Raw genomic sequence first — 25,632 nt, forward strand, 5'->3', positions numbered from 1 at the left:
AGACCTTACATGGAGCAGACCCTCTACCGCTGAGCACCCTTCCTTGGCAAGCATGATGTGATAAGGGTACAACCTCTGGATCAGTTGCGGTGGGGACATTTTGGGGAAAAGATTCTGGAAATAAAAGATGAAGATGAAGCAACAGGAACCATTGAGATGGACACATAAGAGATGCAGTTTGACCTCCAGGATGTGGCTTGCTGCTTTTGCTTGAAAACAATGAGGCTTCTAAGACATGTGAGGTTCAGAAAGTTTCAACTGAATTTACTGTCTGGGATACATTTTTGGGTTGTTGCATAGCTACAGAGACTCAACGATGAATTAAAATATCAGCAGTAAAAATGAAGGGTCAAGTAAAAAAAAATCAAGTTAAATATCCTGCAAGCTTGGCTTTTTTACACATTAATGCCATTTAGTGTTAGCCTGGTTCACACCTGACAGTGTGTGTGTAGCTTCAGTGCCCCCTGGCGGAGCAGAGCTACACACACTACCGTCTGGTACACAACCATAGAGCACGCTCCGTCTCCAGCCAGAAAATAGACGGAGCATTTATTGCTTCAATATCGGCCTCATAAACAACAAATTCCTCCAAAAGCCTTCCTGGTAATCTCTAAAGAGTCAATATAGTCTATAATCTGTCCTGTGACTCCTCAATGCGAGCTGCCGTTGATATTGAAGCAATAAATGCTTCGACTATTTTCTGGCTGGAGACGGAGCGTGCTCTAAGGCTGTGTACCAGAGGGTAGTGTGTGTAGCTCTGCTCCGCCAGGGGGCGCCGAAGCTAAACACACACCGTCTGGAGTGAACCAGGCTAATTAGTGTCACAGTGGTCCAAGTTCCACAAATCTTCACAATAAAAACAAAAAAGCGGCATAAAGCAAAACAAACAATAAACCTTGGAAAATACATAATGCTTCAAAATAGTGTGAGTAGTGAGACAAGGAGCATAGTTGAATTCAGAGGGAGTGTTTCAAGCTATAGAATTGTCAGCTCTCACCAAGATTTTGACAGCTGAACTCAAGTTGTCCACAGGGAAGTCTGGAATCGCAAGAGATGCAGATTCTTGGGAGCAGAGTGTGGTAGCAAAAGACAACAGTTGTGACACCCTGAAAGAAGAGGAGCAGCAGGATATGTAAGCTGACTTCATTATACACCACTGCTTCTTGAGAATGGGTCTTCATTTTGATAGAAAAAGAAAGTTAAAATGCAAAATATAGAAATATAATATCACAGACAAAGGTCTTGGCTGTGCAGCAACCTATCGGAACAAAAACACTTTTTTTTTTTCATAAAACATTTTTTTTACCAACCAAAAAAAAAATTGAGCCGATGTTTTGACCTACCAAAAATAAATCTGAGCTGACGTATTGTTCAGTCTGTTGTAATCATGGAATATTAACATTTGACAATTGACAATTCAGAGGTATGTCTTACCTCTGTGCTTCAACATTTGGTCCTATATTGTATAACATTTCCAGCTGGTCCTGGGAAAAAAACATTCAAAAGTTTAACAGAGTTTGAGTGTATGGATTTGACATTGTCAAGCCATAAATACCTGTAAATGTTCATATAAACGCAACAGTTGGTGAGTTATTCCAAAACAAATTATTTTGGTGTCCCCATTTTTGTGGTAGCAAGCAGAAGGGGGCAGTGTCCAGTCACCAAACGGAGTATTCTGCATAATCCAGATATAGGCTACGATGGTGTTTTAAATTCCAAATTAATAATTCCAAATTAAATAGTTCGGTCGAATTTACTCGGATATTTCATTTAATTTCGAATTGTGAAGTGTTTACATAGACGTTTTCAAAGGGGAGTTAACCTTTATTCAGAATTAAAGTAAATTAATTCAGAATGAAACGTCTCATGTAAACGTAGCAATACTAGATGAGCTAGTTTATGCAACACTAGCATCCAACATAATACGGACTAAAGTAAAGTCAGACTTAGCACATCAACAGGCAAACCTTGAATGGCAGGTAGTAGATATCGCGAGCCTGGAAGCGGGATCGTAGTGGAGGATCCAGTGGGTTGCCAGAGTATCTTGGAACGGGCAGGCCCAGGGCGATGACACGGAAGTCCTCACTTACACGCACAATCTTCCAAGAGTCAAGTTCCTCTTTGGTGTGCTCCTGTGAATATGAACAAATATGAATGTTATTGTTAATTTGACTTACAGTCCTCTTGCATTCCTTGGCCAAAGAGAAAATCGTCAGAAAAGGTCATGCAAGCTGCACTAAGTTTGGCTCTCGCACACATTTCCATCAAAGCAGGCCGTAACAAGCAAGCGTTTAACCTCATGTATCAAAGTGCTTTTGAGCAGATTGCCTATGGTGTGGTTTTACCGGGAAATAAAGGCTGAACTCGTCTCACATTAACCCTTTCATTTTAAATCCAAAAGGTCCTCAAAAGAACATTTGCCTTGCTGTTCCAAGACTTTTGGAGGGGACTGTACGTGTATACCTTGAGGAGTTTGGGAGGTCCGCACACTGCTGCTGCTCCCAGTTCATTAAACACAACGTTTCAACCAGTCTGGTCTTCGTCAGTAAACCTGACGAAGACCAGACTGGTCGAAACGTTGTGTTTAATAAACTGGGAGCAGCAGCAGTGTGCGGACCTTCTTTCTTTTCTTGTTTCATCGTGTTTACGTCCGGCACCTGTTTTATCTGGATGTGCGCGCTCTCCAAAACGCTACCTTGAGTAGTTTGTCGTAGCGTTGTGCTGACATGAGAAAGCGCCCGTCCTCCAGTTGCATTTCTCTGTTCTCCAGCAAGTTATTCAGGACAGGCAGCACGTTCCTTTCAGCTTTCTCCAGGCCTTCCAGAACAAGGGTACGTCCCTCTATAGCCGCTCGCACTGCACACTGCAGGAAACATGTCAAAAAACATGACATCACAAAAGATTAAGCAATAGTATTGAAATGGTCTTTTTTTTAATATACAATGGGGCTTTTGGTGCGGAGGTGCTAGGAGAGCACTACACCTCCCAAATACAGTATGGCTTGCATTCCACGGGGACCCAGGGGTCCCACAAACAGTACACCGCATTTCACATTATTACGCAAATGACATTTTTTGCCGTTTTCCTAAATAATCAATAGAAATGACAGTCGTCATAATTTTCAAGTAATCGGCCATTAGAGTACAATTCAAAAGTTTTTGAATGAACCTTCCAATGATAACGGTATTTTTTGAAATAACAAAAAACTTAAAATGCCCAAAATGCTCTGTTCCAAATTATTACGCAAAACAGTTTTGTAGTGTTGTAATACAAATTTCTTTCTTTTTTTCCCATTTACATCAAAACAGTTGGCATTTGGTACCTTCTAAATTACATTTCGATGTTCAAAACTTGGTCATAAGCTGTAACTGGAATGCTGCGTTTAACATTGAAGTCAATGGCAGGGCATTGCATGGGAGTTATGGAAGCCTAGATATCCTTGATGCTTTGCTCTCAGCTGTTTTTGTTTGTTTGGTCTGGTGACCCACACTTCACTCTTCAATATACCCGTAAATTTCCATGTCACGTGTAGGTGCTTTGGAGGTGATGACATTCTAACTCACCAGACATAGCATCCCATTCATTTTCAATGGGGTTTTATGTCTGGTGCGTTAGAATGTCATCACCTCAAAAGCACCTAAACGTGGCATGGAAATCTATGGGTATATTGAAGAGTGAAGTGTGGGTCACCAGACCAAACAAACAAAAACAGCTGAGAGCAAAGCATCAAGGATATCTGGGCTTCCATAACTCCCATGCAATGCCCTACCATTGACTTCAATGTTAATCGCAGCATTCCAGTTACTAAGACAAAGAGCTTATCACCAAGTATTGAACATTGAAATGTAATTTAGAAGGTACCAAATTCCAACTGTTTTGAGGTAAATGGGAAAAAAAGAAAGAAATTTGGATTACAACACTACAAAACTATTTTGCGTAATAATGTGGAACAGAGCATTTAAAGTTTTTTATTATTTTAAAAAATACCGTTATCATTGGAAGGTTCATTCAAAAACTTTTAAATTGTACTCTAATGGCTGATGACTTGAAAATTATGACGACTGTCATTTGTATTGATTATTTGGGGAAACAGCGAAAAATGTCATTTGCATAATAATGTGGAATGCGGTGTATACTCACTGTAGGGCCGACCAACATACAGTTCACTGTGGCCAACCCCCCCCCCCCACACACACACACACACACACACAGACAGACAGACAGACAGACAGACACAGACACACACACTCACTCACTCACTCACACACACACACGTTATTTTCTGTGATTTGAAAGGCATGGAGGCTCTTACCTGATCAACATAGAAGGCCGTTCCAGCTTTGATCTCCCTTCGCTGTTTAAGATCCGTTTCAGTGGTATCTCGACTGAGGGCAACATATTCTACTTCACGTTTTGTCAACTCCTGTACAGAAAAAAAACAGAAGCTTCAAAACACTGTCAATGAACAAAAACACAACACATTTCAATAATGTCTGATAGATCTTACTGAAGCTTCAATTGGCCTTAAATAACTACGAATTAAGTGGATACTACGTATTAAGTGGACTACTGAACTTAATTATGTCACCTTAAGTAGCTGGTTAAAACTCATTGTCTTTGTGTTTCACATAAATCCCATGTGCCTTGTTGGACTAGTTGTACTAGTAAGTCCTGTTTTCCTTCCCTTTGCTATTAACAACCCCCTTTGTTTCACTTTATTGTTAAAAAAAACTCAATGGACAAAATGATCAATGGACATCTATCTACTCAGCTTTGCAGACAGAACTAAGATTAGTGTTTTCCTATTTGGAGGGGGCTACTGTACCAGATACTGCATAGCAATGGAGCGTCTGAGGGGGCCTGGAGGTCCAATGAGGAACACATCTTGGCCCAAAAGGTCCTTCTGCATGATCCATCGGAGATGACGAGCGACAGTCTGGGGCAAGGCATCATTCACTGCAGGAGACCTTACTTTATGAGGACTAGGAACTTTTTTTCCAGACTGACTTACAGTCCCACAGTGTGCACTGTATTTTGGCCCAACATGAATATTTTTCACAACATATGAGATGCTTACCATGATTTATGGGGACAAGCTCTGGTCTCTCTGGCTTTTTGAGCTGGTATGAAATGTCTCCAATTTTCACTGTCCCACCTATAAAATGAAAGAAAATCCCATCAAAATAGTCTAATGTACAGTATGTCTAAGCTTATTGTCTAAAGCAGTAGTTCTTAACCTATTTTTCGTGAAGCACCCCCTAACCTGTGCCCAAGACAAGCCGTGCACCCCCAACCCAAATTTCTACATGTATTTACGGACTAAAAAATGATTTAAGTGATAAATTACATTCATTCTTGCTTTAGAAATTAATCAATATTTTAATGACTTTACATGTGGACCAAAACATGTTTTGTCACCATTTGGCCTAATTATAATGTTTGGATGCAGAATTTTGGTACAACCTCAAAACAAACAAAATACCGTGCACCCCCTGAAATCTCTGGCGCACCCCCAGGGGGTGTCTGCACCCCAGGCTAAGAATCACTGGTCTAAAGTATCTCATGGTCTAATGTATACAATATCAAATGTACAAAGCGTGGCCAAAAAAAAAGTCCCCACCAAAAACGGTCACACAAATGCAGTTGGACCGCCTTTAGCCTTGATTACACTGCACATTTGGTATCATTGTATTATTTCAAACAACTTCTGTCTGGATTCATTTGATTCCAGTGTTGCATATGAGTGTTGACCAAGACCTTGTACTGATGAGGGTAGAGCCTGAACAATGTGTAAATCCTGGATTCTTTGGTAGTCAATCCATGTGGGAAAAGGACGTTTCAGGCTCCCTGAGCAAAATTTGAGCCTGATGAGTCTTGATACTGTCATCTTGGAATCTTGGCCATCAGAAAAGAAAAAAGTAACAGTAATGGAAGTATCTGTTTATTCACTATATTCAAATAGTCAGCTGTGCTCCTTCTTTGAACACATACTGTGTAGCTGAAGCTAGATTGACACCAATCATTCTGGTGAATAATTATGTCAATGATTTGACCCTTCTCAAACAGACTTAACACCTTTTACATGAATATTTGCAGTGTATTTTGACATGGTTGCTTAGTAAATAAGAAGCAAGTCATGACACCAGAGTGGTTCAGGGAGCACAGGACAGCATTTTTACGGCAGGATTGGCCAACACAGAGTCTGCAGGAGGTTATTGAAACAATGAAACAGCAAAAGAGTAGATTTTAGTGATAGATGTTGTGTTTTGCAGGAAAATGCATACATTTATTCCTTTTACAATAGTTTCAAAATCACTTGGAAAAATATATGCAAGGCGTTAGAGATCAAACAGTAATCTATTTATGCATCAGTAAGCTGATGCTGCTCCACAGAGAGAGACAATAAGACAGACTTAATAATTTCACCCCCCTGCCAGCCAGGACAAAAGACAAGATGACAGATGACATATACAATGCGGTGGTTAAGTGCAGCTATTCAGAGTCAAAGTGCAGTGTGCTATTCAGGTACAATTTCAGTGCGATCCTCATTTAACACAGTGAGGGTACATGATCTATTCTACGGCCTCTATTTGTCTGGAATGAGGGCAGCCTGAACCTCTTGCCTGAAGGCATTTGCCATTTAAAAGTTTTGAGATAAAAAAAACTATGTGTATGCACCCAACACACTTGCTGAAATATCTCTCACTTGTATTGTTATGTGGGTTCTAGAATTATTACACTGTATGACTGTTGATTAATTTGGTGGGTGGGTGTTGGGTAATTGTCCTGTTGTAGAAGAAAATTGTGTATCATCAACAGCAACCCATTGGGTATGCTGCATGCGTCCTTCTTCATTCAAACTCTCTAGTAACTTGCCCAAATCTTTCACTGGCACTAACCACCACACATTCTCACTGCCACCTTTAGCCTACTTCATTCTCAACCTCTCAAGCTTGTTGTTCAACAACTCTAGTCTATACTGTTTCCTGCTGACACGATTAAAGGACAATTTTGGAGCATTCTCAGTCCATTTTCTGGGTTACCTGTTGATGTGTTTACGAATTTGCTTTCAACACTTCGACCCTTGGCCAAACCTGCCCATTCACCCTTCGAGGAAAGTGGTACCAAAATAGTCCTTATTCTTCGTGCAGCGATGGCTGCAGCAGTGCCTTTACAAACAATCTGCGAAGGCATCTTAAATTGGTATACAGCCAGTCAGCGAGCCGAATTATATATAAAATACTGGACTACTTTTCTCATGTTGTTACACACTTCATCGCGACCTGTTATTACAAAACGTAATGACTAACTACGCCGGCCCGTCGCGTGTACATAGTCCGTGTGGAAAAATGTGTTCCTATTCAAAGGTTCCATGAAATATCGTCTATTTTTTCATCATTGGCGGGTGGTTACAATAACTACCTTCACTCCTGATATAAAAATAACTATTTCGGTTTTTTTAAGTAATCTGATGACTTTTCTCAAGGTATGCTGTAGACTTTGCTGTGATACGCTATTGTTTGCCCTGAAAAATGAATATTGAATTCTGAACTCTTTTTTTTGCGCCTCTAGATTATTATTGGCTAATTGTGGGAGCTATGAGGCCAAATCCTAATAGCAGAATGCTTGTCAGTACAGGTCAAAAGCCCTGGTGGAAAAACTAAACACCTGTAGAAGTTGCACTTGGCAAAAAAAAGACTAGGCCTATGTTAAAAATGTCTCTGTAGGCCTATGTGCATTTTGGGAATAGAACTTGTGTGTTCATTTTAATTATTGTTCAAAATGTTACTGTTCAACAGGTGTGTAGTGTACTCATTATTGCAGAGCACTGTATATTAACAAAAACATTAGCTAACCTGCCTCACATATGAACCGACTGCTATCCCATTCCTTACCCATAGGGTTTAACGAACAGTCCACCTTTTGCAGCTACAAGTATTACAGCTTCAACTCATCTGGGAAGGCTACTACAAGGTTAAGGAGTGTGTTTAGGAATTTCACCATTCTTCAAAAAGCACATTGGTGAAGTCACACTGATGTTGAGGCCTGAGGGCCTCACAGTCTCCGCTTTAATTCATCCCAAAGGTGTTCCATTGTTGCCTATCTCTTGCCCGACCAGTTCCACGCAGCTTCATGAGCTCCAGACTAGGCCTACTAGGTCTGGGAGAGCACGTGTTGGTTCTATGTGTGTTGGAGCTCCACCAGGGGGCTCCAGAGCTACACACACTCTCTCACACACACATAGGTCTGGTGAGAACCAGGCTGATTCTATTGGGTTCAGGTTAGGACTCTGCGCAGGCCAGTCGAATTCAGCCATACCATATTCTGTCATCCATGTCTTTATGGACCTTGTTTTATGCACTAGTGCACATGTTGGAAGAGGAAGGGACGCGCTCCAAACTGCTCCCACAATGTTTTGAAAATGCACTTTCCCTAAATGTTTTGGTATCCTTTTCATTATCTATTATCACTATCTATTAGCTGCTTATTACTAAATTGATCAACCACTCATAATGTATTCATTTGTGGTTGGAAGTGTTGGGACTTTGTGTGTGTGCCCATTTCTCTTCTACCATAAAGACACATTGTTCCCCCCGACAGGAAGAGAGACAAAGAATAGGCCCACACCAGCAATTTGAGCTGTTGAAGTCATGCCCAAGCCAAGAAAGAACTGTATTTATATAATGTCATCTTATCAGGTAGCCTCTTACTGCAGAAGGGGTCGCCGGCGGGCCTTTTCACTGTTTGCTTAAAATATTCAACAACATTCTATCATAACAACATTGCTATGACAGTACAGAGAGCCTTAAGAACAGATTAAGACATAGCCATTACAATGTTGGGGACAGTAAGGTTGTAACATACGCTCTGCGCTAAGGGGATAATGTCCTTTGTGTTGTCTTTAATCTTTCTCAAAATTTGCTGCCTTTTATTACCCCTGTCCCAACTGATTTGAGACATGTTAATTTTTCATTTTTATGAATTTCCCTCAAAATAATATTTCTTGACTGATGTGTTTTCTTTGTAGCTACTATTCTCCATCTACTGCTGTGGTTCCCAAACTGGGGGTCCAGAGGGAACCCATTGGAGGTCGCGAACAGAGGGGACTTCAAATAAAAACTTTTCATAAAAATGGGAAATCAACAGGTAATTAGCTGACAATTCCATTAATTGGTTAGTAACAGTATTGACTTACTGTATATGGTGAATAGATGCATTTGCTTTTCCTATGAATTTCTCGCAATATTAGCGGACAAACTGTTAATAGAACATCCAGCAATATTATTAGACAAAAAATAACTATGAATGTAGGGGTTGGGGGAGGGGGGTGTCGCAAAAACATTCTCAAATCCAAAAGGGCATCCCCGCAGAAAAAAAGTTTGGGAACCACTGATCTACTGCAAGAATCAGATTATTATTATTATTATTTATTTATTTATTTTAAAAAGGATTTTTATGTTATTCACAATTTAGGCTACCTACTGTTCCGACTTCAATGGGACTTGTGTGAACTGAAATCTCTTCATGAATATCATATGCATCTAATTTAATTTAATTTTTTATTTCATTTATCCTTTATTTAACCAGGAAGTCCCATTGAGTTAGATCAACTCTTCTTCCAGGGAGACCTGGCCAAGAAGGCGGTTTAAAATGTTACACAATAAAACCACTAATGTCACACTTTGTAAGGATGAAGGCTATGAAACACCGCTCTCTCACCCAGGCCTACAGAGGACTAGTGGAGAGCATCCTCACCACAGGGGCATCATGGTCTAGTATGGCAACACCACACTGGGTGACAGGAAGTCTCTGCAAAGAATAATCAAGATTGCCGGGGTATTTGAATCTTTGAGGTCAGCGTAAAGAATAATCAAGACTGCAGAGAACATTAGGTACAACACTTACTTCTGGACTCCATGCTTGTGCAGTGCATCCAGAACAGAGCAGAGAAAATCATTAAGGGGCATTTGAATCATTTGAGGCCAGTCATGGGTAAGCGTAAGACTTTTAGATTTGTAGCCCAAAGGTTGCCGGTTCGACTCTCGACACGCCAGGTTGACACCCGCGCTCTCCCCCATTCTCCTCCATGACTGAGGTACCCTGAGCATGGTACTGTTCCGCCACACTGCTCCCTTGGGGAGCCATTGGGGTCTGACCCCTTGCACAGGCATGAATGCAATTTCATTGTGTGCAGTGTGCATACTTTTGTGCTGTGGAGTGCTGTATCACAATGACAGTGGGAGTTGGAGTTTCCCTGATGGGCTTTTGGCCTTCACTGAAAGACCCACTCCATCCAGTTAACTCTCTGCTCACACATAAGTAGGCCAAGTGCACATAGGATAGCCTACAACCAAGGCACAGTTGAGCAGACAGTATTTCTGCAAAAAAAATAATAATAATAAAAAATAGCTTCTTCCCCACTACTTACAGTCGAACTGATGGCAAAACTATTTGACAAACTTCTAGTTGGATCACTTTTAAAATGTCTTTTATCTTCTTTTTTTCTATTTCCTGACTCAAAGGGCCTGTACAAGAGTTCCTGTGTAGGCTACCTGAACTACTAGTTCATGCACAAATGACAAATTAATAAAGAACTTTGAATATTATGTTTCACGCATTTGCATTTTAGAGGTATTCCAGTTCTGTTTTGAGCTAGTCTGAAGTCTTAAAGGTATATGGCTATAGATGACAAGTTCCGTGGACGGATGTGCTTGTTGTCAGAACAATGTTCAGCATCACATAAATCTCTAAGCGGTCATAACAGCCATGATTAACCAGTGGCGGTGACGTCATTGTCTATTTCTTGCTTCACTGGTGGAAACTTTTTCTCGTGGCGAGAGGGCAGTCCTTGGAAGATGTCAGGGAAAGGGGGCTCCTAGATTTGCGCGTAGGCTACACTCAACATTTACTCCAAACAGAAGATTCTGCACATCTCCCATATACAGGATTTGTGACACAACTTCTGTCGATTGCTACAGAGGAAAATGTAATGATGGATGATGATTACGATTTCGGTCGTCTTGCGTGGGAAGAGATGGTAAATCAGCATTCGCATTTGTTTTGAAGACTATGGAGGAATGCGTGACCACAGCCTTGTGTTATTACGCTATTTTTAACAGCTGCAATCTCTGTTGTACCTACTCCACTGTCTCCTCGCATCTTCTCGTGTCTGCACAATCGTGGGAGGATTTTCACAGCAGAAGTGAAAGAGTTACCTACAGCTAATTCGGAAACAGCATCGTCTCAACCAGCCAAATAACGGAATAAATTGGGAGACGCGTCTTTTTGGAAGGCAGTTGTGCTTTACTATGATTAGCCTGTTATTGATGCAGCCTATGCTATTCTTTTTCTTAGGTTATGGTATTGTAATGTAGCATGTGTTCTCTGCTGGTGTTGAATAAGGTTAACACAGATTGACAAGCAACCGGGCGGCCAGGTAGGCTACCCAGGCTGGAACCATTTGGATAGGAAGAACATCGCGAATTCCTGTTTGCGGCGGCGCGTCGAGCTAGCTTGTCGTACCACATCCCCTTGTGTTGTTGGACCGCTACTACAGGTAGATTTTCAGTGCACATGTATGTATGTGTGCCCCCCGCCCATGGGGAGGTGCCCCAGTGCGCGCAATGGGCCTGTTCGTGTTGGCGCAAAATGCGTAATATGCGCAGCGCGCGGTATCTCAAATGGGGTCAACACGTAGGTTTAAAATACATAGGTTAAAAACATTCAACATGCAGAGAGGAATTACAGGAAGGCCAAACGGCTAAGTGTACAACATTGAAAGTTATCATTGGAGCGCTGCACAGTGTGTAAGGACCTGTTGTCTTGGCTGTTTTATCTGAGCATGTTAGATAATGCAACAGCTCACATAATTTTACATAGGCCACCCTATTACATTCATATTCATACCCTGTTGTTACACATTGTGTGACTGAAATCTCAAATGTTGACCTAAATCTACGGATAATAGTTGTTTTCAGAAGTTGTCTGATGATGTTTGAATGACAAAATACTGACCTACGTCTGTGTATAAGTGTATAATACATACAGCTGTTCTCTGATAGTCTTAGATGTGTGTTGAGAGACCCTTGGGGAGCACACAGCATCAGGATGCCCCACACACCAGGCAGGACCAGGATGAAATTGTAGAAAGGTTTAAAGCAGTCATAGGTTACAAAAGATTTGGGTAACTGGAAACCAATGATCTGGAAATGGAAAGAGTCTCTCAGCACTGCAAGCCTAGCAAGACATGACAGTCCCTCTTAACTGCCCGATCGAACAAACTTAAGCCATAATGCATAATACTTGTATTTTAACTAATGTTTTACAACAATTTATTGTCTTTTCATTTAAAGTATTACGTCATTCACTACTAACAACCTCCATCCTAAAAGTGCAATATTCTTGCATTCTTTATATTCACCTACTTCGGCAAAGGTGTCGCCAATGCAGGTTGTCATGTCACTCCGCCATTTTAAAACTACGGCATTTGTAGAAGGACGTGTGATCAGCTTCGCGGTTTTCCGTTTCCACTGACTGTTGCAAACTGAAATGCAAAATTACACTACAGCAATTGAACCACACTTACCTCATTAAGAGGTTAAGATAGAATGTTAGCGGATGCCATGTCTCGATTGAGTCTTTTCCTATGAGTATCTCGGCTTCTGTAGTACGAGAAAGGTGGAGGACTAAAGGATGATGGGTGTTTCTCAAAGTGAAGTGTTCTAGCCTTGCTAATGGCTAGTAACACCCATTTTTCGCGGATTTCACCAAAGAATATCCAATTATGAATTACAATTAGAGTTAGTTATTGGATTCTCCTTGGTGAAATCAGTGGAAAAGGTTAATCTAATGTTAATCCTATAGGGTGGTTTTTAGAACGTATTTGGACATGCCCATAGATGACCATTATAAAGCCAGTTTGAGACAAAATCCAAACTAGCCAAATAAAGGAGACATCAGCAAACATCAAAAAAATTGGTGAGGACCACTGTACTTTATTGAAGACAATTCAGAAAAGGGGTTAAATGTTCAAAATAGTGCACTTGTCCTTAAAATATACTAGTGTTTGTGGTCATGACGGGGCAAAATGTTTACATTGACAATACTTATGCAAGGCACTGTAAACCATTTGATCTCCCCAATCGCCTCTGGCATGTTGAGGTGTGTTTTGTGTACATGTACCCTAGGAATAGGAACATCATCCTTCCAATTTCTGTAAAGGCTGCTGGAGGAAAAGTTAAAGAATAAAATATCAACAGCTAGATGTTGTTGGTTATATCCAGACCTTTGCATCCTAACATGCAATGTTACAAATTGTGACATCTTGGTAGCCTAGTTAACCCGCCAATGACCAAAATTATTTTTGCCTGTGAGTGGGTCTAGCCTCTGAGAATACCTCAGGCCCTGAAACTGGCTTGCCACTCACAATGCAGCAGATTTGTTTTGATTTTTGTTAAATCTCTGGATGCAAAGCGGACTGGGTTTTGAGGGAGTGACAACAAAGCGTTGGCCAATAGTCACCTACACAGATTGAAAAACAACGATTTGTTCCCATCAACAATCTTCCGATGTCTCATTGATCGGGGCCAGACTAACATCTTGGTACATTTTTGAAGAAAAACTATTGTTACTTCTGCCTGTTACTTCTTCTAACTATTACTCTTCTTCCATTAGGAACCGGAGAAAGGTGTTGCCCCGTCAGTCATGGCGTGCTCGGGTGCGGTTGACGAGTCCTCTGACAGCGATGGAGAGCAAGAGGGGCCTCAGAAGTTGATCAGGAAGGTGTCCACATCTGGGCAGCTCAGAAGCAAGGTAACGTGTCAAAACTGCTGCCATTGTTGATGATGATGATGATGATGATGGTGATGATGATGATGATGATGATTTCTTTCAGATGTTACAATCGAGAATGAAATACAAAAGTCAAGTAATAGCAAACAAGGGAAAAGAAACCAACTTTAAACCCACTTAGTTGTTACCCAGTGTCAGTGGCGTGCACAGACACTTGGGAGGTAGGTGCTGAAGGAGGGGTGTTGGGGGCATTTGGAACTTCCAGCTGTCCACATCGGGGCATTATTGTCACATGCTTTTGATCCATGAAGCATTTGTAGATTATCATGTCAACATGTGGACCACAGTACATTGTGACAAAAGAAAGTTTCCAAAAAGAACGTTCAAAAAGGGCATTTTTGCGTTAACACCACCTCGTCCCTATCTTTCCACGCCTATGCCCCTTATGCTCATGAAATGACCTATTGCACAGAATAGCAACGACAAAGTTGTAAAGCCTCGTAATATTACATTACATTACATTTGGCAGGCGCTTTTAGTCAAAGCGACGTACAGTCAAGGACATAATCAGAGATTACATCACTTGCAGGTAAAAAGTGTGCTGGAAATATATATGATACTAGATGCCAAGTTGGGTTAGTGTTTTTTTTTTAGTTAAGTACATTAGCATTGCGTTAGAGTGCACTACACACACTTACAGAGCCTGTCTTACTGGGCGAACACAGCGGCCGATCAAGCAACAAAGAATCACTGGACTGTGCAGCAAGAGCGATACGAGCGATAGAAGGGACAGAGTATGTCCGTTAAAAGCAGAATGCAAGCATTCCAACATTCCCATTGGCTCTGGTGGCTGTCGCCGAACAGCATCATAGCTAATTTGCATAATATTCACTCAAGTCCAACTACAAACTGTCGCTTAAGGTCGTACGAGTCTTTACCTCCTTCTTGAATAGCGTGTAGCCTAATGTCGTAATAACGTAGTGCTATTATTCAGTATTATTATATGGTGTGACGTCATTGGTCAAATGCTCCATTCATTTCAACGGGGCTCCCCAACGTTCGCACGTCTGTTATTTTTCGATAACGGACGGGTTGGTCTATAACAGACCGCTGTCAATGGCAACAAGACTTTTCACTGCTAAAGCGACTTTTCAACAAGACTCTAATCAGCTGCTGTGATACACAACACCTGTTGTCCTGGCTACCTAGCTGTTGCCTAGCGGTGTTCCACAACGGCACTGTTTTGTTTTGCGCAGCAACAATCTTAACATTAAATAGGCCTAAAGAAATGTCCCCGCCATGTGTGAATCATTTAAGTATATCCATATAATAAGCGGGTTAACTTTCGGCGAGTCGGTCGCTTGTGGAATAGCAGCACTTCAGAGAGAACAAGACCCCTCCGCTCCGCGTCGGGGTCTAAAGATTCTCTCTGTCGTGCTGCTATTCCACGGTAGCGACCTTCTCGCCGAACGTTAACCCTTACGTAAAGTCTTTTCAACAGCTACAGCGTTCCACTGGGCGGAACAGCCAGCATTACCGCAGAGATACACCAGCGGCGATCTAAGCGAGTCGAGCGACGGAAGTAATTGACTTTGTATTGAGTCGAGAGACAAAAGCGATTCTGGAGACTAGAGCGATTTGCGCGACGAGCGCGACAATTTGAAGTTGAAATCTTTTCAACTTTCTATGACGCGGTTCGGCGACAAGCCGCGACAGCCAATGACTGTATAGAGGTCAGTGACCACAGCCAATGGGAATGCTTGAATGCTTTGCCTTCTGCCTGTACGGACATACTCTAGTCTCCTCAATCTCTCGTATCGCTTGCTGCTACACTCTGTCGCTTGAATCGCGTCGCCGCTGGTGTATCTCTGCGGTTATGAGGCCACACAGTGAAATGTGACTTTCAAAGATCCCGTCCAATGCCCCAGTGAGATGTTGGTATCCCTATCTCCACTTGTTGGAAACTGTCATGTAAAATAGTGTTCCTCAACAGGGGTGCTACAGCTCCCCAGGGGGCGTTTTGGAGCCCTAGGGGGGCATTGAGAATGTCACCGCTGAGTGGGGGCAGGGCTTAGTTCCCATTGGGGTGCATTACACTATTTCATTTTTCAATAGTAAGGGGGGCTTTGGCAGGCTTATGATGCTGTCAAGGGGTGCGTTAGGAGGCTTATGATGTGGTCAAGGGGGCAAAGAAAGGTTGAGAACCATTGATGTAAAAGAAAAGCCATCTACATTGTACACACTAGTCTTTCACATAGCACAAGTCCACGTCAGTTCCACCAGAGTCCACAAACAGAAATACCATATATCAAATACCATGGAATGGCGTGGTTTTCAATAACAATGGATGTTCCAGTGATTTCTGCAAGTCTTCATCTGACCCTCTAGGATTGCTTTTTTTGTTGTTAAGATGTTTTTTTGGTCTTTCACAACTTTATTTGACAGGACAGTGTGAGAGGTGGAAGCAAATTGGGAGAGAGATGGGGAGGGGTCGGCAAAGGACCCGGGCTGGGAATCAAATCCGGTTAAGCCGCATGGCAGGCGAGTGCCCTACCGGTTGGCCACGGCAGGGCCTAGGATTGTTATTAACTTCATTGAGGACTCTGTGCTATGTCTTTGGAGTAATTGCAAGGCGATCACCACTTGAGACAGAAGCAACACTACTGAACTGTCTTCATTTATAGACGCTTTCTTGTACCATATACATTTATGAAGTGGTATTAGTTAAAGCAGACACGGTTTGTTCCTTCTTGTGATTTCCGCGAAAATCTGACCGTCTTCTATGACCAATTTTGACATAGGCCTAAATGTAAGAAATGTCAATGAGTGTTCTCACTTTTTTTCCTCCCACTGTATATTTGTCTGCCCCACTGTTATTTGCATAATACACTTTTCATAGAGAATGAATTTAAGATTATGTTTGTGCGTGGACAGTGGACACACTCAGTTAGTTATTCAGCTGTACACCATGATGCTGGAGAGGAGCTTGCCTCTTGGTTTGTAATTCTGTCCTCAGACAGCCTACTTTCTCTGCTATAAATAGATAGCTCACCCCATATGCCAGTAGATAGATTTTTTTCTAGGTTTCCATGTTCATGCTATATTTATAGATGGAAGGAGGATAAATGAGTGAGTATTGCTTGTGGTTCTAATTTAAATGTTGTAGGAAGGATTGTAGAGATAGAAAGCAGAGGATTCTCATTTTTTAGAGGAGTTTGACATTCCAAGCAGAACTGCAACTGCTCAGTGATCTGTAGGACTGCAACAACCAAATAGATTTAAAAAAAGATTGTTAGCAATCATTTATGAGATCATTATGAGATCATGTATGAGACCATTTATCAGCAAGGAGTTATGAGAGATACATTTTAAAGGGGTTTTACCATTGTGTGATATTGGGTGTTTTGTGCTGTCGCTGTTGCTCAATGGGTTGTCGCTACGCATTAAATACGCAAAAACTAAAAAAGACTATTTTTTACCAGAAGTCTACCTTGCAGGTATACCCCATTTAATCAAATATTCTGCTTATGCTTATAGTATGAAGTTTTTGTTACATGCTGAAGTTAGTGTTGTTACTGTGCGTCTTCAATTTGACCCACCTACAGGCTACTTAACGTGTAATGTATTTCAAAAAGGGACACATTATTAGGTACACCTTGATAATATCTATCGGGTTGGACACCCTTTTGCCTTCCGAATTGCTTTAAGTGCCTGCAACAAAACTCAAGTAGGCTGTGTGATGATGCTCAATGATGCAATGCTCAGTTGGTAGTGTACTATAGGACCTAAAGTATGGCAAAATATATCCCCACACCTGGCCCTGCTGTGGCCAAACGGTAGGGCACTCGTCTACCATGCGGCTGACCCGGGTTCCTTTGCCGGCCCTTTCCCGTCTCTCTCTCCCCACTCGCTTCCTGTCACCACCTTCACTGTCCTATCATAAATAAAGTTAAAAATATAGTTAAATAACTACTTACTAATGTGTAACATTGGCTTTCATTACTATATACTTAATTAAGTGTTAAGTAATAATTATAAATCCTTATTTAAGTATTAGATAATAGCTAGTTTACTATTAACTGTGGCCCCTTATTTGGAAGTGTTACCATGTTTTCATGTTGGTGACACCAAATTCTGAGCCTACCATCCGAGCATCACAGCAGAATTCCGACCAGACAAAGTTTTTTTTACTATCTTCCTTTGACAAATTCTGATGAGCCTGCGTGAATTGTTGCCTCAGTTGTCCTGTTCTTAGCTGTGGTCTTCTGCTGCTGTAGCCCATCTGCCGTGAGGTTTGATGTGCCATGCGTTCAGAGATGCTCCTCCGCATACCATGATTGTAACAAGTGATTATTTGAGTTATTGTTGGCTTTCTATCAGCTCAAATGAGTCTAACCATTCTTCTCTGACCTCTAGCAGAGGACCTCAAACAGTCACGCCAAAGCTAAGAGGAATCCGTCTCCATGGAGGGTGGGAGATGGTCTGAGCTTACTCTGCCATTTAACTTCATTGGAGTTCCGAATTTAAAATTCAAGTTGTGCTTTATTAGCATGACTGTTATGATATGGTGTTGCAAAAGCATACAAATAACAAGACAAAAGTGTGAATAGTGTTACCTTAACCAATCAGTAACGGACTTTGTGGGTGAGTTCTTTCTGATTGGGTAAACAGTGAGCGAACCTAGCTAGGAGGCATTTTATGTGCAGAGCCAAAATTGTTGCGTAGGAGTACGTAGGATGGCGTCGCCAGGCTATATTCTGTACACCCTAGAGATGCTTGTGGGTGAATATCCCAGTCAGCCAGTTTCTGAAATACTCAGATCAACTGTCTGGCACCAACAGCCATGTCACGTTCAAAGTCACTTAAATCATATTTTTCCCTACCCTGGGAGTACCCATGCTGCCTTGCGCGTTCTTTTCGAACTGCTGGACAATTTTTTCCCCCCATTCTGGTGCTTTGCGCTGCAGCAGATAATCTTGACAATGTCTACATGCTTAAAAGACTGAGGTCTTTTGGGGTGCTAGAAATCTTACTGAGGACCTTCTGGAACTCAGTTGTTGCACCTGTTGTTATGTATGGTGTGGTGTGTTGGTGCAGCTGCATCACAGCAGCAGAGGCAAATAAACTGAACAGACTGGTTAAGAGAGCTGGCTCTGTTCTGGGGTGCGTTTCTCGAAAGTGTAGTTGTTGGCCAGCTAGCAACTTGGGTAGTTGTCAATGTGAAATTGCATTGGAAACAACAAAGTAGCTAACGAAGTTAACAACTATGGTTTCAAGGAACGCACCCCTGGGCTGTAGCCTTGACCCTGTGGAGGTGGAGGGGGATACGAGGATGATGACAAAACTGCCATTTATCCTGGGCGATGTCCACCATCCCCTGCATGAAACAGTGACAGCCCTGCTGAGCCCACTGTGCAGCAGCAGACTTCTACGTCCTGCACTGAAAGGCTGAGAGGTACCACAGGTCGAATTGGAACTCTATGCATCATCCCTCACTAGGGATGCAACCGATTAATCAATGCATTAATCGATTAAAAAACATTAATCACAATTAATCGACAATTCAACTGACAAGAGACCCAGGTGAAATGGGCATGTGAAGGGTGTGTGGGAAGAGGGGTGTTTATAGTGGGAATATTTAATTCACCTTTGGATTAAAGAATTGAAATAGAATGAATTTAAATGTGGTATTTTATCTCAATTCTTAATTACATTTTTTAGATTTAGTAGGTTTTTTTCCGAGAAACATTGAGATTTCGGGGGGAAAACGCCGCTTATCAATTAATCGTAAGTCGATCGATAGGACTATCAACTAATGATTAATGAATTAATCGATAATTTGCATCCCTATCCCTCACTCAGCTTGCAGGTGCATCACAGTGGGACAGACATCACTGGAAAGGAGAGGCTGGAGCACACTGCAGTTTAGTTTTCAAGACTTTATTCTGTGCAACACACCTGACTAACGTTTCGGTGTTGCTACACCTTCAGAGTCAAATGATAACAGGAGAGAGACACACATTTCTAGATCAAGGAGAGTAGAGACAGGAGGGCTTACTGACGTCATAACAGCGTAGTACGAAATGATGGCGAGGGGAGTACGGAAATGTTATTCTTCTTCTACGGTCTGTATTGGAAGCATCAGGGAAGCATGCAATGCTACTTCCGTGTGGGTCGGAGTGTGGAACAGGTCATAGGACAGCGTGAATGTTTGTCAGCTGTCCTTAATTACCCCCAGCAATTACTGCTGACCAACAGCTGCAGTTAATTTGGCCACAAACTGAACACTGACAACAGGATATCCTCTTTCGGCACATTTTCGCGGGGTTTCCGGATTTTGCGGAGTACGGAAATTGTATCCATCGCACCCACTGACCAATGACCATGCGCAAGGGAGTTAATTTTCCATCCACTCGTGTCCTCAGGCAACGCCACCGTACTACACCGTGGCCAATGCATTTCCCCCCCGAGAGATTGTTCTTCTGTGTCGAGTTTCTTTGTTCTAGACTAAGCAATCGCAGGTCCCATCTGGTTTGGCTAATTAGTCTCATTCTAATTAGGTTCCAGCCTCTCCTTTCCAGGTGCCACAGGTCCTTTCTTCCCTCTGCGGTTAGAATCAAAGAAACTCGACACAGAAGAACAATCTCTCGGGGGGAAAATGCATACTCATGAACGGCCATCCGGGTACTTTGGTTATAAATGTGAGTTACGCCCCTTTATGGGTGAAAACAAACCGAATGTCTCATCAACTTACATGCTACATCGGCTTGTCTAAATGAACACAGTCCATGCTTCAGCCACGGCTGTTTGGCTCTGTTACTTGAACAGCCGGCAACACAACACGTTTTCAGCATGTTGCGCGTGAACAACGCTAGTCTACATGTCTGTATCTTTCGTTAATTAAACCTCAACATCACCAATTGACTTGCATGGGTTGTTTTCCCCCATAAATGGGCGTAACGCACATGGAAAATGTCACGCCGTTCATGGGTATAGTGCGGGGGCGTGGCCTGAGGACACGAGTGGATGGAAAATTAACTGCCTTGCGCATGGTCATTGGTCAGTGAGTGCGATGGATACAATTTCCGTACTCCACAAAATCCGGAAACTCTTGGGGTAATTAAGGACAGCCAGGGGCTGTTCACTCACGGAACTTGCTACTAGCCACAACTGGCTAACCCTAACCACGGGACAGTGCAAAATGAATGGGTGTCAATGGAGTTTTTTACCATTATAATTTTTGTGATTTTTTATAATTTTTTGTCCTGAAATATTAATATGAAGTTCGAAGCTAGAAATAATAAGACCCCATTTGAGTAGCGTTTCGATTATTTTGCGCCACTAGATTATTATATACTGGGTCACAAAGCTCAATTTTTATGGGGCCAAACCCATAAACATTAGCACGATGCTAGCGAGTACAGGTTGAAATCTTCTAACCTGCTGTAAAACTACACACCTGAACGATTTGTCAATACAGCCTATTGTTAAACAACAGTCATAGTGCTTACCAGGAATGTTTTGTTGATAATATTTGTGACTAGAAATGGCAGTAGCAATGTATTTAGCATGGGTTCCCCTTTCCATTCCATACATTTTCCCACATGAAGGACTGGCCTACGCTCGTTACTGCAGTATGCATGCAAAGCTAACTGGCTACAATGGGAACCAATGAGACTGAGCCTTCTCGCCTGTGTTCTAATTTCTCTGGGACAGCTGACAAACATTCACGCTGTCCTATGACCTGTTCCACACTCCGACCCTCGCGGAAGTGGCATTACATGCTTCCCTGATGCTTCCAATACTGACCGTAGAAGAAGAATAACATTTCCATACTCCCCTCGCCATCATTTCATACTACGCTGTTATGACGTCAGTAAGCCCTCCTGTCTCTACTCTCCTTGGTTAGAATATACAACTAGTCCCTGCAGTAGCCATGGCAGGGATGATGATGATAATTATGTTATGCTGCGTTGATTCTTTTTTAATTTTAGTTTATTAATGTATCCCTTCTTCTTCTTCTTCTTCTTCTTCTGAATACCTCTATTTTTAACATTTAGTTTTTATTTTATAACATTTCTACCCCCCCTACATACTTTATAACTTTCTGGTCCTGTGTTTGTATGTACAGATGTCGTCTATTTTGTACACATTGTATGTGCTGCGACACTTTCATTTCCCCACTCTGGGATAATAAAGGACATACTTACTTAAATGCACTGAGATGCTGCCATGCAACTGGCCGATCAGAGATGAGCATATTTGCCATTTGCAATTTTTTTTCTTCATATACTTTGACACATGAATGTGCATGTATTGTATGTAGGTGTAACGGAGGCTAACTAGCAGAGTTAGCGTGAAACGTTAGTATACCTCTCTCCCAAAAGCCTCATACAGTGTTGATGCCGCTGGGCTGGAGAACTGGTCCTTTAGTCCAGCAGTATCGTACTGTGACACCCATTGCCAAACCGATGTAGTCGACGAGGTGGCAGGTTCGCGCCCCGAGGGGGACGAACTGTGCAGGAACACCTCCGTCACATAGGCATAGAAACACACATACACACACCTGGTATCATTTCCATTATAGAAATCCGTGCTTATTACCTTGAAATGTAATTTTTTGGTTTCTTTGTGTGCTTTTTGTATTCTCTAGACAAGCGTGAAAGAAGGTTTACTGTTGAAGCAGACAAGCTCCTTCCAACGCTGGAAGAAACGCTACTTCAAATTAAGAGGACGGACACTGTATTATGCCAAGGATGCAAAGGTAGGAATTTATTTTATTTTGGTCTTGTTCAGACTTAGACTTAGACTTCTTTATTGTCCATTAAAGTTACATGAAATGGAATATTTGCTTTGGTGATGGCACAAGACACACAAGACAAACTCACATCACAGTCAACACAGTAAAAAATAAATATATATGCGTAGATAATAAAATAAGATAAAACCTGTGGAATAAATTAATCTCATTACTCTATCCATGTCACTCAGTTAAAATTAAAAACTATTTAAAATTCACCATATTACTGCTAAGAAGAGCACACAGAGCTTTCTACGCTGAGTTACAATGTTTGGCTGGGGTTTTGAGGTGATTCTATACAGCTGAATAGTAGTGTGCAGGCTGTGGAATGTTGTTGAAATAATTAGGTGCTTAATAAATATCATAGAATGAAAAAATCTGAAAAATCATTGAAGGAGACAGTAAAAAGAGGAGTTTTCAAAGTTTGTTTGGCATCTAGACAGTATTTTTGTGTTGTGTGTTCACTCGAAACTGAAGAGATGTGGATCAAATACACTCTAATAGCAGAGCAATTAGACACTACTAATAGCAGAGCAGATCAGGCCAAATTTAGTTCACTTTGGTATGTACGCATAGAACTGAGTACAAATGTTAATTATAATGCAGTCTTTCCAAAAAGGGCATCGGCCAAGCACAAATCCAAGATGGCCACCTTCTCCACACAGTAGGATTTCAAAAATGAATCTTTTTGAGACTTGGTGTTTATTTGTGTGGACATTGTCTATAGTAGTATTTGGGTCCATCACAGTGTTAAGCATTGTGGCTGCTAAAGCTAAAAGATGACTGAAAATGAGTTTTTTTTTCTTCTCTCCTCCAAGTGTTTTTTTTAATCCTTTGAATTATCAAAGCTCTAACAATACCCGGCATTCCTGAGGAAACCCACAGGGAAGCATGAATTGAATTTCAGAACGTTCGTTGTATTTGTGTGACTGTCCCAGACGGGGGGAGTTCTGGCTCGTTGGCAGAACCGGCTGTCGCGGAACCGCGTGTGCTGGAGAATGCTCTCCCTCTGCTGGGCGGGGGCCCGCCACACTCCCCCTCCTCTGGGGGCCAGTGGATCCGAGGAAGGTTTGGTGACGCTAAGGGTTAGCATTAGCAAGCAGCGGCTTTGATATATATTTTAACACTTCAGGTTTTCTTTTGCCTTAAGACATGTAAAAGTTTTATCTTTTACCTGACATGTTTCAACGGTATTACTTCCGTCTTCATCAGAGGACCCTCAGGACCCTCTGATGAAGACGGAAGTAATTCCGTCGAAACATGTCAGGTAAAAGATAAAACTTTGACATGTCTTAAGACAAAAGAAAACCTAAAGTGTTAAGTTAAACAGTTAAGACATAATGAACGTAATACGTATGCCTTGATAGATAGTTCCCATGGACCATTCCCCAACCCCACTCCACTCCATATAGTATAGCATAGCATATATTATACGGTTTGGTGACGCTTCGGGTTAGCATTAGCAAGCAGCGGCCTTAATACATATTTTAACACTTAAGGTTTTCTTTTGCCTTACGACATGTAAAAGTTTTATCTTTTACCTGACATGTTTCGACGGTATTACGTCCGTCTTCATCATGATGAAGACGGACGTAATACCACTGAAACATGTCAGGTAAAAGATAAAACTTTTACAAAGGCAAAAGAAAACCTAAAGTGTTAAGTTAAAAAGTTAGACATAATGAACGTAATACATATGCCTTGATAGATAGTTCCCATGGACCATTCCCCAACCCCACTCCACTCCATATAGGCTACTGTAATGCCCCGTGTACATCGGGAGCGACCAACGCGAATGAAGCGACGGAAGTCATTCATTCTCTATGGAGGGTGCGCGACCAGTGCTACCGGAGCGAATTCGCCAGGGGCGAAGCTTCTTGAGCGACCAGGGCGAATTTTGACGATTAAACTCAAGCTAATCTTAAGCGAATTCGCTATGACGCTGTTCGGCGAAAACCAATCGGAACGTTCATATCGAGGAATGTCCCAGGCTGTCAAGACAGAGCCGTTATGTGATTAGCTGAATCAAACATGTCAGTGCAGCGTCCAGAGCGAATAAAACGAATTCATGGCGAAACTTCTTCAACTACCCCAGCTACCCGGTCGCGTTGGTAGCGCTTGATGTACACGGGGCATATCTCTTAAGATAAGAGTGGGATCACACACATGCGTGGCCAGCGTGCATCAAATTATACGAAAGGATGGGCATGTCTGTCTGATGGAAGTGGAGTGACAGTGGAAAATGTGGAGCCATAGAGAGAGACAGAGCCCTGTGCGATCTGTCAAAAGTTGAACTTTTTTGTCAACTTCTTGACGGAAACATGGCATCCAGCGCTAGCCTGGCTCTGGACAGATCTGTGGAATTCGGCATAGCTCTGCCTGGGGGTGGCACCACAAGCTCTACACACAGGCCTGGTGACGCTGCAACGGTGATGGGCAATCGCCTGGCAGCCTTTTCACAGATGTGAAGTAATCTTTGTCTTGAAGTGGTTGTCGTTTCAGAGCAATGGCAGCTCCCATTGCAAGGAGTTACAGTACATATCAACTGTATTGTAAACTGTACCACATATAGATTTGGAAAAATAAATAAGAATGTTGTCATTCATGCCTGTATTTTGGGACAGGACAACGATGATGGTGACAGGAAAGCATTGGGAGAGAGAAATGGGAGAGGATTGGGAAATGCCCGGCGTAATTCTACAGTACGATAGTCTTTTAAACCACAGCCCATATTGTTGAATTTATTCTTTATTGACTTTATTGGTGGCAAGGACAGACATGTGGTAGAGGTCACCAATAGGGCTTTGTATCGCAGCCATGTTCCTGTATCGATTCGATTCGATTCTTAGGGCTTTGAATCGATTAATCACGATTCAATTCGATTCGATTCGATTCATTCCGAATCGATTCAATCCGTTCCCTTCTTGGTGCCAGGATTTCCCCCAAAAGATGCTGTTGCCTATTTTTATATAAAAATGTCAAAGGGCGGTGGCTTGACAGTGTTAACAGATTGCTAATTTGTAATAAGTAGGCCTAGGCCT

The 25,632-nt window shown here is 42.0% G+C and overlaps 2 protein-coding genes across 4 annotated transcripts in view; one reads left to right on the top strand and one right to left on the bottom strand.

The window, feature by feature from the left end:
- vwa8 (von Willebrand factor A domain containing 8) overlaps positions 1 to 7,310 on the bottom strand; it is a 53,195-nt gene extending 45,885 nt beyond the window's left edge. Inside the window, exons 1-9 of the mRNA XM_063213061.1 lie at positions 7,044 to 7,310; positions 5,078 to 5,155; positions 4,826 to 4,956; positions 4,313 to 4,423; positions 2,696 to 2,863; positions 1,968 to 2,132; positions 1,435 to 1,484; positions 998 to 1,106; positions 10 to 114 (exon numbers count right to left, since the gene is read on the bottom strand). Of these exons, the coding sequence (XP_063069131.1) occupies positions 10 to 114; positions 998 to 1,106; positions 1,435 to 1,484; positions 1,968 to 2,132; positions 2,696 to 2,863; positions 4,313 to 4,423; positions 4,826 to 4,956; positions 5,078 to 5,155; positions 7,044 to 7,194 (1,068 nt within the window). The 5' untranslated portion in view covers positions 7,195 to 7,310. The remainder of the gene's footprint in view (positions 1 to 9; positions 115 to 997; positions 1,107 to 1,434; positions 1,485 to 1,967; positions 2,133 to 2,695; positions 2,864 to 4,312; positions 4,424 to 4,825; positions 4,957 to 5,077; positions 5,156 to 7,043) is intronic.
- A 3,534-nt stretch (positions 7,311 to 10,844) lies between these two features.
- The window catches only part of dgkh (diacylglycerol kinase, eta), a 60,577-nt gene continuing 45,789 nt past the window's right edge, over positions 10,845 to 25,632 (top strand). For all 3 annotated transcript variants that reach the window (XM_063213062.1, XM_063213063.1, XM_063213064.1), the window contains exons 1-3: positions 10,845 to 11,038; positions 13,675 to 13,812; positions 22,445 to 22,555. In XM_063213062.1, the coding sequence (XP_063069132.1) occupies positions 10,991 to 11,038; positions 13,675 to 13,812; positions 22,445 to 22,555 (297 nt within the window). In that variant the 5' untranslated portion in view covers positions 10,845 to 10,990. The remainder of the gene's footprint in view (positions 11,039 to 13,674; positions 13,813 to 22,444; positions 22,556 to 25,632) is intronic.

This window comes from Engraulis encrasicolus, chromosome 13 (assembly GCF_034702125.1).
Source record: "Engraulis encrasicolus isolate BLACKSEA-1 chromosome 13, IST_EnEncr_1.0, whole genome shotgun sequence".
NCBI classification, from domain to species: Eukaryota; Metazoa; Chordata; class Actinopteri; order Clupeiformes; family Engraulidae; genus Engraulis; species Engraulis encrasicolus.